Source organism: Pelophylax lessonae (assembly GCF_965119305.1).
Source record: "Pelophylax lessonae genome assembly, chromosome: 3".
Classification (NCBI taxonomy): domain Eukaryota; kingdom Metazoa; phylum Chordata; class Amphibia; order Anura; family Ranidae; genus Pelophylax; species Pelophylax lessonae.
Genome location: NC_138770.1, coordinates 562,511,927 through 562,526,563, shown reverse-complemented (window position 1 = coordinate 562,526,563; position 14,637 = coordinate 562,511,927). Strand labels below are relative to the sequence as shown.

At 41.0% G+C, this 14,637-nt stretch overlaps 1 protein-coding gene across 2 annotated transcripts in view; it reads left to right on the top strand.

Annotated features, from left to right (window-relative positions):
• RALGAPA2 (Ral GTPase activating protein catalytic subunit alpha 2) overlaps positions 1-14,637 on the top strand; it is a 685,399-nt gene that overhangs the window by 500,333 nt on the left and 170,429 nt on the right. For both annotated transcript variants that reach the window (XM_082251348.1, XM_082251349.1), the window contains one exon: positions 11,390-11,517. In XM_082251348.1, the coding sequence (XP_082107474.1) occupies positions 11,390-11,517 (128 nt within the window). The remainder of the gene's footprint in view (positions 1-11,389; positions 11,518-14,637) is intronic.

The window sequence follows — 14,637 nt, the reverse complement described above, 5'->3', positions numbered from 1 at the left end:
AGTGCTCCAGGTGCTGGGGTGTATCACACGTGGCCTCTTACCAGCTTCCAACAGTTCACAAGGACCCCCAACGCCTGTGATCCCTTTAACTGGGTGGATCAGACCTCTCCTCGATTCCTTGAATATCCTGCTCCTATGTTACTCGAAATGGACCATATAGTCCCCACATATAAAGATATAGAAGAGAATAGCCTCCAATAGTGAAATATTGTTTATTCCATTAAAACATACACTAAAGGATGACAATTAGCCTCTTACTATTTGTTGTGCCCTCCTGGCACTGGGCAATTCGGCAGTACAAATTGTTTTGGGTATTAGGAAGACCGCCTGATGACGCACAAGAGCGAAATGCATTGTGGTCATTGCTAAACCCGGAAACAGGAATACAGGCATTCGTAGCAGTGGCTGGGACGCACACCGACTGCCGCAATACAAAGCAGGGAAAGGAGATACAGGAGGGTGCTGCAGATCCCCGGAGGATATCTTCCTAATACCCAAAACAATTTGTACTGCCAAATTGCCCAGTGCCAGGAGGGCACAACAAATAGTAAGAGGCTAATTGTCATCCTTTAGTGTAAGTTTTAATGGAATAAACAATATTTCACTATTGGAGGCTATTCTCTTCTATATCTTTATATGTGGGGACTATATGGTCCATTTCGGGTAACATAGGAGCAGGATATTCAAGGAATCGAGGAGAGGTCTGATCCACCCAGTTAAAGGGATCACAGGCGTTGGGGGTCCTTGTGACCTGTTGGAAGCTGGTAAGAGGCCACGTGTGATACACCCCAGCACCTGGAGCACTGTGAAAAAGAAAAAAGCAAAGATTTAAAAAGCACAATCTGGTTGCACGAATTGCCCGGATTTTTAGAGACACTATTTTGAGCACTTATTGTTATTATATGTGATTTAATTTATTGGTGGATACACCAGCAAGCACTTTGTTGATTTATTTATTATAATAAGCTTTTTATAAAAATCAAGGTCAGCACTTGCACTTTAAATAGATTATGCACCTGTAAGCACTTTTTTGCTTGTTGCACTAATTGGATAATAACACATGCACTAATAGAAGTCAGCACTTATAATTATAGCACTAGTAAGCACCTTGATACATATGAATCACATTTTGCACTTTTTATAAGCACTTATAATTTTATATTGTCATACTATTTTATTTATGAAATACGTGACATCTTAGTATCTACATCCAGCAAAAGATTACCAGCGCCTTTTTCCCTATTATACATACCTATTTATTGTTTTAAACAATTAAAGGGGCAGCAGGTTATAATATCTTTTCTTAAAGGGCCAGGCGCCTTCGCCAATTTTCTGTTGAATTATATTGTTATACCTGTACGCAATTTGGGCTCACCTGGAAGCTTCCAATTAGCAATTCTCTTTTCCTGCCTTATTACTAGGATATGAAAACAATTGATTTTCTCTCCTGTATTGTTTAACCACTTTAAGACCGGAAGATTTGACCCCCTTCCTGACCAGGCCCTATTTTGCGATTCAGCACTGCGTTACTTTAACAGACAATTGCGCGGTCGTGCGATGCTGTACCCAAATAAAATTGACGTCCTTTTTTTTGCCACAAATAAAGCTTTCTTTTGTTGGTATTTGATCACCTGTGCGATTTATAATTTTTACGCTATAAACAAAAAAAGAGCGACAATTTTGAAATCTGGGGATCTGCGATTTTTTGCGGGACTGCGACATTGCGGCGGACAGATCGGACCCCTAACTGACATTTTTGACACATTTAGGGGGACCAGGGACATTACTACAGTAATCAGTGCTAAAAATATGCACTGTTACTGTAATGACACTGACAGGAAAGGAGTTAACCCTATGGGTGATCAAAGGGTTAAATGCGAGCCTCATGCTTACTGACGTGGGGGGGGTTCTGTGACACAGACAGAGATCACAGGTTTAGCTATGCTGAATCCTGTGATCTCATCCTGTCTGTCACTGTATGTAATGTAAACTTTATGTAAACAAAGCAGGCGGGTCTTCTCACACTTTCCCAGACGATTGGGAAAGAGAGGCGGCAATCTCCGCCTCTCCTCTTCCGGCCCGACTCCCGCTGTGTCTAAACACAGCGGGAGTACACCTCCGGCGGCGCGCGCGTGCGCCACCGAAATCACTAGGAGTCCAGCGACATAGACCTACGTTGCTGGACCCAGGGGAGCGGCAGTAGGATTACTGTGAGCAGTCAGCAAGTGGTTAAAAGTGTGCATCCCAACAGTTTTCACGTCCTAGCAACAAGGCATTTCTAACTTGTTTTAGTATCTACTTGAGTCCCTCTGACTGCATAGTTTTTTTTTTTAAGAGGGAAGTTAGCGCCTAAAAATGTATCAATTTTTTTTTTGGGGGGGGGTTTGAGCAGAGAGAATTATTTATATATTCCTATGAAGAATCCAAAATGGGGAGAAGACACCAGTATTATGGCATCGCTAGCATAATCTAGCTAGATAGATAATTTACCAGCATCCCTGTGTGTCCCAGAGAACCAAGAGTGGCAGGAAATCTCCCTGACAAGGTCACAGACAACAGAAACAGCCTGACAGTTGATCAACATAACAGAAACTTGTATCTCAGTTATGATATGCCAGACGATAAGAAGGTTTCCGATAGCGACCAGCTAGGCTTCTTTACTTTTTCTTTTCTTCAATCAGACTGCACACATGCAGTGGGGCTCTTCTAAGACCATGTGGGACTGGAAATGCTTCAAATTCTTGTGCACAGTAGATTGTTTCAGCTGAACCAAAACCATCTGCAGTTCTTTCAGCTTTAAAGAGGAACCCTTTTCTTTTATTTTCTTGGAGTAAGGCAAGATCCCACCAAATATGAATTGCTGTCTGTGAGTAGAAAATATTCTAAACTTTCCTGCTGTGAGTTGAACTTCTAATGCATTGTGGTGTGTCCTTAGCCCCCTAGTGGTCTTTCCATAGGAATACACAAAAAATGCATTCCATTGTGATCCAAGAAGTGCTACGTAAAGCAGAGTTCTTGCCTATCGCAGCCATACAATAGGTGGTGTCATGGACAGTACTCCAACAGAAAAAAATAAATAAATAGGAGAGAGCAGCTTCCACTGCATGTAGGGGCAGGGTCTTTGCCATGCAAATAATTCCTTGATATCCCACTGGCCGTCTGTGCTTTGTGATAATGACGATTTGAGGTAATATATGTACAGTACAGCCTGTGTAATTGCCCTGAGAAGGAAGGGCTTGGAGGAATACAAAATGACAGCACGGCAGTCATAGTCTGCGATACATTGGTTTATGTCTCAGGTACTTAGTTGATGCATTCTGGCTCCACAGTGAGTGCTACACTCAGATCTTCTGATCCTAGTATTACATGATTTAATTTTTTCCAGGGATTTAGGGGAAGAACAATTTTTATTAGTTGGGGGGCATTTTTTATTACCAGGCTGCAAGGCCTAGCCAATGCAGCTGCACTGGTACTTTATTTTTACACATTTATTTATTTAGCTTTTCACGTGTGTGTCACTTTGCACTTATATATGTGTTTTATTTTCACTCAGGATGGAGGGTGTGGGTTTTGGGCTTACCCTAAAATCTAGGGAGAGGGTGTGTAGCCATCATGTTTTTTTCCCCCCCTACTTTGAGGGGTCTCTCTTCAGGAGCGCTCCACCTAAAACCGTTTGGTCAGCTTCGGCTGATCATGACACGGGTCTGCCAGGCCTAGGTGGACCTGAATGTGTCTTACCCCCATCAGAAGGTTTGTGCCCTAGGGGATCAAGGAGGGGGTCCCTCCCTTTCATGAGGGGACCAGAGACACAACCTAAGGTAATTCTTTTTTTTTATGTTTATTCATTGCAGTTTTTGGTTCATTTACTGGTGTTTAGTTTTTCGCACTCATTGCAGGCTTAGAAAAAATAGGGTTTAGAGCCAGTCCACACCAGGGCGACTTGTCAGGCGACTTGTCGGCCTGACAAGTCACGGTCCCTCGCGGTCCATTGACCCCTACAGGACCCGTTTTAATAGGAGCGACTCAAGTCGCTCCGACTTAGAAAAAGGGTCCTGTACTACTTCGGGGCGACCTCGGAGCGGCTTGCATAGACTTCCATTATGTGAAGTCCCTGCAAGTCGCTCCGAAGTCGTGGTGCATGGTAATGCACAAGTCGCCCCCGAAGTAGTAAGGAGTCGTGTCGCCATAGTGTGAACCGAGCCTTAAGGAATGTGGCAAGCTATTTATTTGACTTCTGTAAAAACAAGTTAACAACAAATAACAAAAAAAGTTGCTTTTAGAGCCGGTTCACACTGATCCGACTTGTCAGGCGACTTGGTCGCCTGACAAGTAGCTTCCAGTGCTGTGCAATGGAAGCGTTCTAATCAGAGCGACTCAAGTCGCTCTGACTTAGAAAAAGGTTCCTGCACTATTTTTTGGCAAAGTCGTAGCGACTTGCATTGACTTCTATTATGAGAAGTCGTTGCAAGTCGCGCTGCACAGGCAACTTCATTAGTCGCCCGAAGTCGGTACGACTTGGAGTCGGATTAGTGTGAACCGACTCTTAGACTTTTATAACAAAGATGTTAATGGGAAATTAGTTGTTACCCATTGCAGCCAATCAGTTTCCAGATGTAATTTTTCAAGATTAATTGGTAACAAAGTGTTAAAGAGGAAGTAAACCCTCCTCTGACACTTTTACCTATAGGTAAGCCTATGATAAGGCTTACCTATAGGTACTGTAAATATCTCCTAAACATGTACCGTTTAGGAGATATTTACCTTACATGCAGCCAGTGACGTCACTGGCGCATGCGCTCTGAAGGAACGGCCGCTGGTGCCGTTTCTTCAGAGACCCGTGCCGTGACTGTCGGCTCCCGCGCACGTGCGCGGAAGTGACGTCACCGTGGCTCCGGCCAATCAGATGGCCGAATGCCGTGATCCCGGAAGACGGGCGACTGGACATGTCGCCCGTCATAGAGGTGAGCGGACGGCACGACGGGGGCTCGTTCTAAGGTAAGTATTTCATAATGAGCTAATATGCGATGCATACTAGCTCATTATGTGTTTATCTTTCAGGGTGTAAAAAAAAAAAAAAAAATGTAAAATGAGTTTACAACCTCTTTAAGTGGTAACAAATATCTGACATGGGGAGTTGTTCTACTTGGCACCAAAATACTTTTCTATATTTAGTAGTAGTAAATTATTCTATATTTATAATAATGTATATAGACTTCATTGTAGTGGAATGATGAAGTGACGGGTTTAGTAAAGTGAATGTTATCAACTCTATCTGCTATATTTACACAGTTGAAATACATATATAGAAACTATTACTCACCAAAGGATTTGAAGTCCTGTGTAGCCAGTGGTGTTATCTAGGCACCACTACTAGACAGTAAAACCCCATCGGAGAGCAATCCCCTCAACACTCTATTCAAAACGAAAAAAGGAAACTTTTTAGGCTTTTAGAGACATTTAATTTGTATTAGTAAACACAGTATTCAACCCAAAAACAAAAATATATTTGCATTGCAGCTTATCAGTTCTTAAGACCAGCCATGCGCTATTCCGATGGAGATTCGAACGGTTAATGGGCGATCAGCTTGGGTACAACTAGCCTGATTGATCCTCTTGCAATTTTTTGCTAGCAGTTGCTATAGTCGCTAGTGATAATCACTGTCTTCTCTCACTCTCCCCCGCCCCCCCCCTTTCCCGCCGGGAGAAGACAATGGCCTGGCAGGAGGGATTCCCACATCAACATGGTCTGTGTTGATGGGGGATTTGAGCGAAATTTGTTCCGTGTGTGGCCGGCCTTAGTGTGCTGACTGAAATAATTTTATTTTTATGGCTTTTTTTTTCTCTTTGTTTCCACCTGGTGATCCTACCAGTAATACACTTCCTCCCTTAGAATGTCTCCTCTCCACTGGAGTAGCAATGGAGATACCTTTGGAAGGCAGCACTGTCACTCTGTGGAAAGGATTGTGTTAGAATTTCTAGCAAATTCAAATGGTCTTGGCTCACAAATTAAAGCTGAACTCTAACACTTTCTAAGCAGTTACAGCAACAGGGTTTTTTTTCCTTTTGGGTAAAGGGTTTTAATAAATTAATAAAAGCTGACCAGTTTAAGCATCCTTGTCAGTGTTGAAGTGTTTTTCTCTGAGTGCCACTGCTTTAGACAGCTCGGTTTTTGTTCAAGTGATACTAAAGTCTTGTTTTTTTTTTTTGTTTTTGTTTTTTTTTTTTTTAGTTAAAAATAACAAACATGTTATACTTGCCTGCTCTGTGCAGTGGTTTTGCACAGAGCAGCCCAGAACCTTCACTTCTCGGATCCCTCTTTGGTGCTCTTGGCCCCTCCCTCATGTTGAGTGCCCCTGTTCTTCCAAAAACTCCAACTTGCTGAGAATGCCAATCACGTCACTTCCGGTGATTATACATCATGAGAAATTGAAAGTTTTGACCGCTTGGTGTTTTCACAGAGCAGGTGGCACCGTATACACTCTAGTACACGCTATAATGAGTGGACATTGTTAGTCAAAAACAAGGCGGTGACAACTAGCGAGCGGACTAACAATGTCCACTCAATATAGCATGTACCGGAGTGTAAAGGCTGCCGGTGTTCTGTGAAAACAGCAAGTGGTCAAAATCTCCAATTATTCCTGGTGTACACTCACCAGAAGTAACGTCGTTGGTGTTCTCGGCAAGTTGGAGTTTTCAGCAGAACACCCCCACAGCAAGCAGCTTGCTATGAGGGCTCCCCGATCCCCAGCTCCCTGTGTCCATTAAGACACGGAGCCGCAGCCTGGCCAGGCCCCGCCCCCTTTCTCTCCTCATTGGCTGACTGACTGACTTTGATTGACAGCAGTGGGAGCCTAAAGGAAATTGACAAATAAAAGACTTATTGGCTGGGTCACCAGGTGAAAATAAAGGGGGAAAAGCGTGAAAAAAAAAGAAAACTAAAGTAGCCACCACTCTGAAAAATTAATAAGCTGCATTATACATATTCTTGTTTTTGGTTTTCATTCCCCCCCCCCCCTAACTAAAATATAACCTGAACTATTGGCCAGATACTTGTCTCACTGGTCAAATACTTCCATAAAGCTGGATACATACTATCCAACTTTTGTGGTTAGATTTCCTTCAGATTTACCTTTTCTATGTAGTGCAAGGGCCTGCCAGATTGCATACAAATTGAAAGTCTTTAGGTTTGACCTCATATTATTTGGTTTTGGTAAGTCTAAAGGAAAAAGTCTTCAGAAAATCTTATAGTGTGTATGGCCCATAAGTGTTGCTGATTTTAACCATTCTGGCTGCAGAGGGTGACAATATGTAGTGGTGTTGATACTGTTCAGTGTCTGCTACCCTTCTCTGCCAATCCCTCCATTGGCTGCCACTCACCCAATGAATTAAGTTCAAAATACTAACAATACCTTACAAAGACAATCCACAGATCTGCCCCAGCTATATCACTAACCTAGTCTAAAAATACCAACCTAGTCGTTCTCTTCATGCCTCTCAAGACCTCCTGCTCTCTAGCTCTGTTGTCTCATCTTCCCATGCTCATCTCCAGGACTTCTCCCAAGCCTCTCCCTTTCTCTGAAAATCCTTACCCCAGGCTGTCTAACTATCTCCTACTCTGTCCACTTTTAGGCGATCCCTGAAAACTCATCTCTTCAGAGAAGCCTATCCTAACCCACCTAACAACTGTACTTTTATTTTCCCCATTGGCTCATCCTCCAAAGGCCCCTTTCACACGGGCGATCCGATCCGCCTGTCATTTTTCAGGCGGACCTGATTGGATGCTCTATTCATCCCTATGGGGCAGCGGATGTCAGCGGAGACATGTCCGCTTACACCCGCTGCTCTCCGATTCGATCCTGTTCGTGAAATCCAGACAGATGGAAACCTGATTTTCCATCCGTCTGGAGGATAGGATCGGATCGGATGGGATTGGGTGAGAACAGAGAGGCGGTCCATTCTCATCCAATCTCCCCATAGAAGACAACTGGGATCTGACAGCTCCGTCTCCACGTTGAGCAGAACGGACTCCGTTGGGCGGTGCGCCTGTGTGAAAGAGGCCAATGTTATCTTTTTTTTTTTTTTTTATCACTTGACCCTCCATTTTAGATTGTAAGCTCTAACGAGCAGGGTCCTCGGATTTCTCCTGTATTGTATTGTAACTTTGCTGTCTGCCCTCACATTGTAAAGTGACCAACTTTTCTGCTTTCCTGGTCTCTGAGACCTATCTTTATTTTTTTGTGTGTTTATATTTCTTATGGGTTTATAACCGTTTCTTTTAGGCCCCTTTCACATGGAGCGGGTCCATCCGCCTGCTCCGTGGAGAATCTCTCCACTGATCCCCACTGAGCAGGCAGATGACAGGTCTGTGTCTGCTCAGCTATGCAGAGCGAACACAGCCCACTCTCCTCTATGGGGCCGTTGGATGGAAACGGGCTGCATGTCCGTTTTCATCTGATTGTTATCTGATCTGCTGGATGTTTTGCGAACGTATCGCCATACGTCTGTTTTCAGCGGGTTTTGTCTGATCAGATGCCCGGCGGGTGTCAGCAGACACATATCTGCTGTCATCAGCCACCCCATAGAGGACAATGCGTGGTCCGATCAGGCATGCCTGAAAAACTGACAGGCAGACCCGATCTGTCCACTGGTTTGAAAGGGCCTTAAACATATTGCCCTTGTTTAGGCAAATTATTTACTTATGATCTTATGATTTGGGTTGAAGAGAATACCAGGTTTATACAGTTTCAGGTGTTAAATAAGTTTTTTTTATGCAATAATGATATCTTTCAAATTGTGTACTTGGTATGGTTTACTGTACTTTTCAAATCACTGTTGCACCTTCACTATACTGATGCATAAGCCCAATAGTGTGTATGTGCTGTGCATAAGGGTTTCTTAGTGTATAAAGTATTGCAATTAATGATCAAATCAGTTTTTCATTGCCACATTGTTACCTTATGTAGTTTTATTTTTAATTTCTAGTTTTCAGGTTTTGAACTATGCTTACCTAAAGGCATGCATTTAGCTTTTTTAAGTGGTGTTTTAATAATTCAGAAAGCATGTGTTCCTTGTCTTACAATGCTGCTCACTAAATCCATCGTCCCTCCGCGTCCGAGCTGGCTCTGGTCAGTTCTGACTGATCTGCACACATAAGAAAAGGGGAACAGATGGTGCAAATCTGGTGTCAGACCTGACCGTTTTCTCCCTGGAGGACCTAAGTGAGCCTATCAAAGTGCTAGAGTGGAGGCAGAGGCTGCATTCTGTCTCTTGTGGAGAAGCTGCTCAATCTGTCCTGCTGGGCTCTTAAGGACAGTGAGCAGTTGTGATTGGGGCGATCAATATTCTGTTTTTTTTTTTTTTTTATATAGGATCCTTTTTGTTTGCTTTATTTCCCTCTCTGCTTTCTAGCTAACTCTGAAGATGCTTGTTAGACATATTCCTGCCACCACTACAAATGTATAATGCAGCTTACAAAATGAATACTGATTTGCAAAGTGAATTTTTTCAGCTAAAGTGCAGAAGCACTTGAGTTATTTTCATATAGTCCTCATCTTTGCTGTTCATGCTACTTAGCCTTAGCTTAATATACAGATCAGCTATTCAGCCTGTCAGTATTCAGAATGGTTTGTGACCCTTCTGTCAAATGTCACTAATCTCTGTATGGGCAGTCACAGTTTTTCTACTGGAACAGAAATGAGCACAGCAGCTTATGAATAACTAAAACATGCTTTTTCAACAAAAATCCGTTTGGCGCGCTTGATATTTTGTGTTATTTTCTAGAAGTGTTTATTTTAAATATTGATATTTATCTAATCCAGAATCATGCTTGCAAAATGACAACAAAGGATGGAATTTTAAAATGCTCCTAATATTGGTGGTTGATATGGGAACGTTTAACCTGATATATCAGGTTTTACTTTAAAGTAACTTTGATGTGTCATTTCTATAAGCTTTGTTTTTTTTGCAAAATGTAAAAATTTGCAGGCTAGATTAGCTGTTGCAATTACTTTTTGTGACTACAATTTTTTTTACATATACAGTATATTTGTTTTTCCACTGTGTGTGTATATGTGTGTGTGTGTGTGTGTGTGTATATATATATATATATATATATATATATATATATATATATGTCAAGGTTCGTACACATGATCAGAAAATCGTACAAAAAAAAAAAAAATACCGCTTTCAAAGCGATCGGACGATAAAATCGTTAGTACACAGCTTTTTTGCAAAATTTTTAGAAGGGACCAACACGAAAATTTTTCTCATACAATACCAGATCATACGATTTTCACTTAACCAGTACAGGTTTTGTCCAAAAAAACAATACAAATACATTACATTACATCCCTTCCGAATTTTTTATTTTATTTTTTGCCATACACAAATTTTCATACTTTAGTAATCTCTTTATTTTCGATATGGAGACTAGCATGCAAAAAAAAAAAAAACACAGGCAATCATTCATCTGATAATCTTAATGTGTGTACTAGACTTTAATATCTGTACATTTGCCACTACAGGCTAGATAAATTACCTTTTACAATCCCACTTACAGTAATTTCTTATTAACAACTGTTGAAACCATTAATATATGTTACCTCCAAAGCTGAACTCACATCTCTCCCAAGCCCCCCAACGCTCCGGTCTAGTAAATATCTAAAGCTAGACATACACGAAGAGATTTCTTTTGTTTAGCTTACTAATAGTGCAGATGGACAAATCCCCCCTGCTGGGCCATTATATTCTGATAGCCAAAGCCATCAGATGTCAGAATACCCAAGTATTTCCTGCATCTGATCGGATGTAGGCGCTGTTCGGCCAGTAATTTTCCAACAGACTCTTTCGACCTAAGTCAGTTAAACACTTGACTTTTGTCAAAGGAAAGAGTGCCACCGGGGCCATACACTGTTGGAATGTCTGGCAGGATAGCAGGAATGAGCTGATCGATCCCCCGCTGAGCAGAACGTACTCCGTCGGGCAGGGCGCCCGTGTGAAAGGGGCCTTACATTTGTAATTTGTGCTTTAACATAAATATGTAACTGTGTATTGTGGAACACTTCTATGTGACAATTGGCCTTATATTGTTGCGCTTTTCTATTTTTAACATTTTATTGGATATTTGTAATAAAGAATTTGACGTTTTATACTTTACATGTTTAATTTGTTTTTTGACCTCCATAAAATCCCAGGGGGCAAATATTTTGGTACTTCTTTGTAATTGTAAATAAATGCAACTTCTATGCCCCCAACAAAACTGAAACATCAAGAAAATTACAACACTACAATGAATGATGAAACCTAGAACCATAAATAAACAGATATTTTGTCCTCAGCAACCTATCAGACAATATATTTACATACATTATGTATTTGTATTTTATAGGTGCCATTTTTTGGTCCCCTTTTTGATGGTGCTATTGTAACAGAGAAGCTCCTACCAACACTTGTATGTGCAACCTGCATCAATGCCAGCAGAGCAGTGAAGTCCCTTATCCCTCTCTACCAGAGCTTGTATCCTTTTTATGGTAATGTCCAAACACAGGTTTTCACTTTCATTTGGTAAGTGTTTTTGTGGTTTTTTTTGTTTTACTAAGAAGTACAGCAGCTGGTATATGTTCTATTTGTTTAAATGAGGGAAAAAAGAACCATAAAATGAATAAAGATGCTGTTTTCTGGAGGGACTTACAGAAAATGATGCAGGGAAGGATTATTACTAGTCGATCATTTGCATCACAAAAGGGTCAGTATGTTTGCACATTCCAGAAGTCCCATGATCCCTTGCAAGCCTTGACAATATAAGGGATCAGGATTAAAATATTGAATAATTATACACTTTTAAGATCTGTGTTATCTTGTATTTTGTATTCCTATAAAGGATTTAATCATATCTGTATACCTTGATACCCACCAGACACACACACTTATGACATATTTAAGCACTTTTTCACGTCTTAAAGAAGGAACTGTGCATCACTGAATATTTAGGAAATAAAGCTAACTTTTATTTTTGTTTGTAAAGTCCATCCACAGTTGAAAATCTAAAGGGGGGGGCTTCAAAATATACCTACCTCTGCTTCAACGGGCAAAAAGCTGCTTGCCGGCACTGGCATAGTCTCCTCGGCTTCTTACAGGTGTCCATCTTCAGCCATCATGATTGGCTGGCTTGGGGTGATGTCACTGCCACACATACGCAGGAGTGCAGTCATCCCGGCACATAGGCACTGTGCCGGAATGTAAAATATAAAACAGGAAAAAATCTGCGCTAGGTCAAGCAAAAGAACGAAAAGATATCAGCCTTGTAACCAACTATGATACCAGCTGTAAATGATCAATATAAATAGGAAGCGGAGCTAAATCCCAATAGTGCAATGATGAATAATCATATGGTAAATAATGTGGCATGAAAACAACTAAACATGCAGTGAATAAATTATGAGCAAAATTTATCATTGAAAAAAATCATATGAATGTGATATAATGAAATGGGTGCAAAATCCAGTGCTAGGTGAACATTAAAAAGTCCTTTAAAAGAAAAAGTAATTTTCATTACTAAACAAGAGTGCCCATGAAGTGTATAAGCAACGTTGATTGATGAAATCCACCACCAAGCACCAACACTTAGCATACGCTTCTTACCAGATAGCATGGACCATAAATTATAATAGTCATAAAATAACAAAATAACCCGGCATCCAAGATAGGCAGTGGCTGCTCAGCAGCAGCTCCAAATTGATCGGGAATAAAAAAAAAAATGAACAAGCATAGTGAAGCCTGCTAACATTTAAGTCCTTTTATTTAAAATATATAAGAAGTACCTTCAATGAGTTGTAAACAGGCACAAACAAGTCAAAAATCAGCTCATGAGAAAGGAACGCCGTGAGTAACGGCTAAGCAAGTGTGATGTCTTCAGTAACAGCCAATCCCAATGTGTTTCGTCATCAGTGTCTTCCCAGGTCAGGCCGAATGTCAGAAGAATGTAAAATACGCTGCGCGTGCACAGCTCAGTGTACATTCTACAGAGGAATGTGAGCAGGCGGGTAAGTTTATTTTATTACAGAAGAAACATTGCAAGCCTTATCTGCAATAAGGAGCCTGCCTGCTTCCATTTTCTTTCTTTTTACACTTTAGTTCCACTTTGAATTAAATCTGTGGTCAGGCTACGGACATTCAGATTTTACAGGTTTTTAATAAACTTTAAAATAAGCTGACTTCTGTAGCTCTTTTAATATTTTGACTACCAAGGATCTGTCCTATGTGTTATGGCCGCCAAAGTGTTATAACAAGCTTGAAACAAAATTGGTGGGGCTCGTTCCCTGATATATCTATACTGCTCCGCTCTAAACACTTTAAGGTTCATGTCTGTCTTATCCTTGCCAGCTTGTCCTTGATCTTCTGCAGTGCAGGGAAGGGTCATGGGTCCAATAGACCCAAATTGTAAAGAGTACCTGTCACTCTACTTTATTGCTTTTGTAGGGGGCTTCTCAGACCTCTTGTAGCAATAGGGGGGGAGTGAAAAAAAGTCTATAGGGGGGAGTCTTAAAAAATAATAAAATCAATTTTCCAATCTATGTGTAGATCATCTGTATATTTAGCTGCTTGCTTGGAGTTTGGCTTTAAGTCTTTAAATACCTGCACACTTTACTTTTAAAGGGGCTTATGTTTTGTTATATCCAGACTTAGCTATAGTGCACCAGGTCAGTTCCTTTTTTGTCAGTAGTCCGTTCATCTGCAAAACCATTATTAGAGGTGTCCCAATCCAACTGTTAGCATCTTTTCTTATAAAGGTGATCTCAGGAATTAGACTTACCCAGAATTTAACAGCAGCAAAGTTTGTTATAAACAAAACCTCCTTATAATTAAACTCTATGCACCATAAGAGATATTTCAGTAAAATTGAAGCTGACCTATATTTTTTTTTAAATCACTGTTGGCTACATGAAAGTGCTGTGCAGGTTCCACTGCAGATAGTACAAAGCCACTACAATGGCGTTATGGATAATTGTGTCTGCTAGAGTTTAGGGAAGGGGTGTTTCTGAAGCAAATCTATCTCCACAAGGACAGTGGAAGCTTGGCAGCCGTTTTCAAGTAAAGACAGCTGAAGTCACTTGTTGGAACGTCTGCAAACTCTGGATACAGCTGCACTTGTCAGAAGCTTTGAGGGAAGTGTAATCAGCCGCAGAGATTCATTTGCATCTCAATTAGAATCGAGTCAGGAGGAAGCACTGAAGTCTGTTGCTGGAAGGTTGCAGAAGAAATCTCATCATGCACAAAAGACCCCAACATTCAATACTCCAGCTGAGTATAGGACAATGTACCAGATTTGGTTTCCATGGGGACCAGTAACCTGCTGAGCCATTGAAAAATCTCAGGGGCTTGCACTGTAATCATTTGATCATAATGACAAATTCCACTGTCCTTACCAAATTCATTTTTAGCTCTTAGAACTTTTTTTCAGATAGTGCTTCTACTTCAAATTATTTTCAGTATTCATTATATGAAGTTGGTTTTTCCCTTAAAAGAGAACTCTACACATACTAAAGTAAAAGGTAAGGCACAGTTCTGTAAGAATAGCCAAAGTGCCATTAGAAATTTTATAAAATGACTACTGTATTACTATGTTGCCCTCCCATG